Source organism: Sander lucioperca, chromosome 21, assembly GCF_008315115.2.
Source record: "Sander lucioperca isolate FBNREF2018 chromosome 21, SLUC_FBN_1.2, whole genome shotgun sequence".
Classification (NCBI taxonomy): domain Eukaryota; kingdom Metazoa; phylum Chordata; class Actinopteri; order Perciformes; family Percidae; genus Sander; species Sander lucioperca.
Window position 1 is genome coordinate 24,536,706 of NC_050193.1, and position 2,869 is coordinate 24,539,574.

At 39.0% G+C, this 2,869-nt stretch overlaps 1 protein-coding gene across 1 annotated transcript; it reads left to right on the forward strand.

The window, feature by feature from the left end:
* Positions 1–631: 631 nt before the first annotated feature.
* ndufa4l (NADH:ubiquinone oxidoreductase subunit A4, like) lies at positions 632–2,650 on the forward strand. The gene is made up of 4 exons (XM_031318895.2): positions 632–881; positions 1,542–1,630; positions 1,900–1,960; positions 2,380–2,650. The coding sequence occupies exons 1-4, from the start codon at positions 840–842 to the stop codon at positions 2,434–2,436; spliced, it is 249 nt and encodes an 82-aa protein (XP_031174755.1). The 5' UTR covers positions 632–839; the 3' UTR covers positions 2,437–2,650.
* Positions 2,651–2,869: the final 219 nt, after the last annotated feature.

Here is a 2,869-nt window from a genome sequence, read left to right on the forward strand (position 1 = left end):
GATTGGGTGCTGCTTGGTGGAAATGACTGTAAAATAGCCAACAAACACTTACTAAAGCTACAAGGAAAAATAATAATCACCAGAAACGTATGGATCTGTTAGCCAACCAATTAAAAGTAGGAAAAGGAAACACCGCCCCCTACTGTCACACAATGATATAGACAGTTCACCTGCTCACACACTGCAAGAGACAGGAGCAGTAAACTATTTTATCTCCATCATGTCACTGACATATCAATTCAATCGACATGTTATTTATTTGTCATTGAATGCTGCCATTTTAATTATCTAAATATAATTAAACTAATGCAGTATGAGATACAGTTCATCATACTACAACTAGATAAATAAAACGATCAGATGTAGCCACAGGGACGTTAGTGAAACAGGATTAAACACATACATTATATACGTTTAGAGTGTAACGGCTCATTAATGAGAAGACTATCTGTGTTACATGTAACGTTAGGTGTATGAATGGGTTTTGTTTTTGTGTTGAAATCTGGTGATTGTAGCAACATTTCAACCACTAGCTTTGCCAGTATAAAATACTGTTTGAAAATAAAAAAATGAAGCGAAACATCAGCATATTGATGAAACCCTACAAAATGAATCGACATTTATTACATCCAGTATGACTTAAAAACCTCTACATAGTACACATAATAATGAATAATTACGTGTTTTCGCCACCGTCAGTCAGGCGTTATGCCTAGCATCCCGTCTGTGTTTCTTTGGCCTTTTTTTCCGAGCTCGCTCGCAGATTAAATAGTGCGTTTTGGCAAGACAGTCCGTAATCCGTTTATTTCTGCTCAAAGTCGGTCCTCGCTAGCGTCGAAATGCTCGCTACAATGCGCAAACAGCTTAGAAGTCACCCAGCTGTAAGTATAGCCCGGTTATATCCACTAAAGATTCATGTTAGAGGTTTTAAACCTTGATCTGGGAATTTGTGTTGCTAACTTAACCTAGCTTTACTAGTTAGCTAGCTTCAGCTAGCTAGCTAGCTAGCTAGTACTCTTGACTTTGACCCCTGAGAAGTTCTGTTAAATATGAAAATATGCTTTACTGTTTATTTTATTCTGCAGCAATTATAGAGTAACACACGGTTTGCCAATGTAGCAAGTGCCAAGACCTTTGACAGATTATGTTTTGGAGTCAAATCAGGTCACAGCTTCACCCACAAGACGATAGCAACTGATTACTAGCCGAGAAGAGGGTCTGCTGTGCTAAAAAAAGCAACTTGTGCTAACGTTACTCGTTAGCTGGCTAGGTAGCGTTAGCAACTAGCATTTCTAAGTGTTTACTAGAACTTTTTCAAGTTGATTCTGTACAGTTTATTTGACTTGAGTAAGTTATCTTAGTCAATAAGTGGTGACTGAAGGAAAGTTGTACACATTTTATATGCAACGGTCAGTTTTAATGCTGTTTTGCAGGGCAGTATTTTCTGTTTACACAAGATGTGAGCAGGCTCCGTGTGTTTAGCTTCTTCCTTGAGCTGTGACGGTTTGCCTTTATGTTGATGGTTTCTTTGTCACCTACAGCTGATCCCCCTTTTATTCTTCATCGGTGGAGGGGCAGCCATGTCCATGATGTACCTCGCTCGTCTGGCCTTGAGAAACCCTGATGTCAGGTGAGGACTCTAGTCATGACACGAATTCTTCTTGTGGCTTTAATTCTACTTTTTTTTTTTTGTTGTTGCCCTTTTCCAAAATAGCAAATGGGGTGGATGGGGAGTGCATGTTATCTGCATATATTAAGATTTGCAGATGAGAAAAAAGGTAAAGAAGCTGACGGCTGTTGTAACTCAAGTAAATATGTTGCTACTCGCCCATGAATGTCTGTCAAGTTACAGTCTCTGTTGATTAATCTTTCATAATGTGTACCTGATTTCTCCTCCAGCTGGGATCGCAAGAACAACCCAGAGCCCTGGAACAAGATGGCCCCAACTGATCAGTACAAGGTGTGCCTTAGTCACCTCTTCAGAAATCTTAATTATCATGCTGTGTTCCAGTCTTGATTTGTCTTTGCTGAAGTGTAGGTGGTTATATTCAGGGTTTACAGTATGGATCTTTGCCAGACTATTTGCTGAGCCATGGATTATTCCTTCAGTTGAATTAATCAAATGACATAATCTGGTTAACGCTGATTTGTAGTAACAAATCCGATCAAGTCATTAACTGCTCACACTTGATCAAAAGTAAAAGGTGTTTCCAGAGGACAACAAGAAGGCTAAAGTATTCCATGTACTTTATTATGAGACCATTTTATGAATCACCTTTTGAAATTGAACGATTCTGTAACATGGAGGGAAAGTATTGCATTATGTTGTGCATTTTTTGTGAAATATCTGTTGAGTAAAGATTTGTTTTGTATTCTCAGTTTTACGCAGTTAACTTGGACTACAGCAAGCTGAAGAAGCAGGGCCCTGATTTCTAATCAGCTAGACCAAACAAACCACAAAGATGAGCTGATCCGCACAGACCCATTTGGAACTTCCTCACAACAACCTGAGGGATGCAGAGGCTAAACCCGCACACTGAATCATATTTAAGTTTCCTCATTGCATTCTATTGGCATTTGGAAGCCATGTCTCTTATTTCTCATTTTCGATGGTCATCAATAAAGTGAGAGTCTCTTCTCCTCCATATAGAAAAAAACCTGTTTCATTTATTCTGATTTTATTTTTGGGCACTTTGAGTTCCATGTCATTGATCTTGGTTCATGTCTTAATTTGTGTTGTCACTTTAAGGCATGAAACGTATACATATTTGCATGACCACCCTCCACGCTGTGTTTACAGTTATGTCATGCTCTGCTGTTACTATATGGGCTGGGCTTTCACCTTATTTCACCTTGTCCTGCCTTCACC

What these genes read in the sequence shown, in the direction of transcription:
- ndufa4l (XM_031318895.2), top strand. Translation starts at nt 840, where the DNA reads ATGCTCGCTACAATGCGCAAACAGCTTAGAAGTCACCCAGCT. An exon ending in AGCTTAGAAGTCACCCAGCT is followed by an intron (nt 882 to 1,541) that starts GTAAGTATAGCC and finishes TGTCACCTACAG; the next exon opens with CTGATCCCCCTTTTATTCTT. An exon ending in TTGAGAAACCCTGATGTCAG is followed by an intron (nt 1,631 to 1,899) that starts GTGAGGACTCTA and finishes TTTCTCCTCCAG; the next exon opens with CTGGGATCGCAAGAACAACC.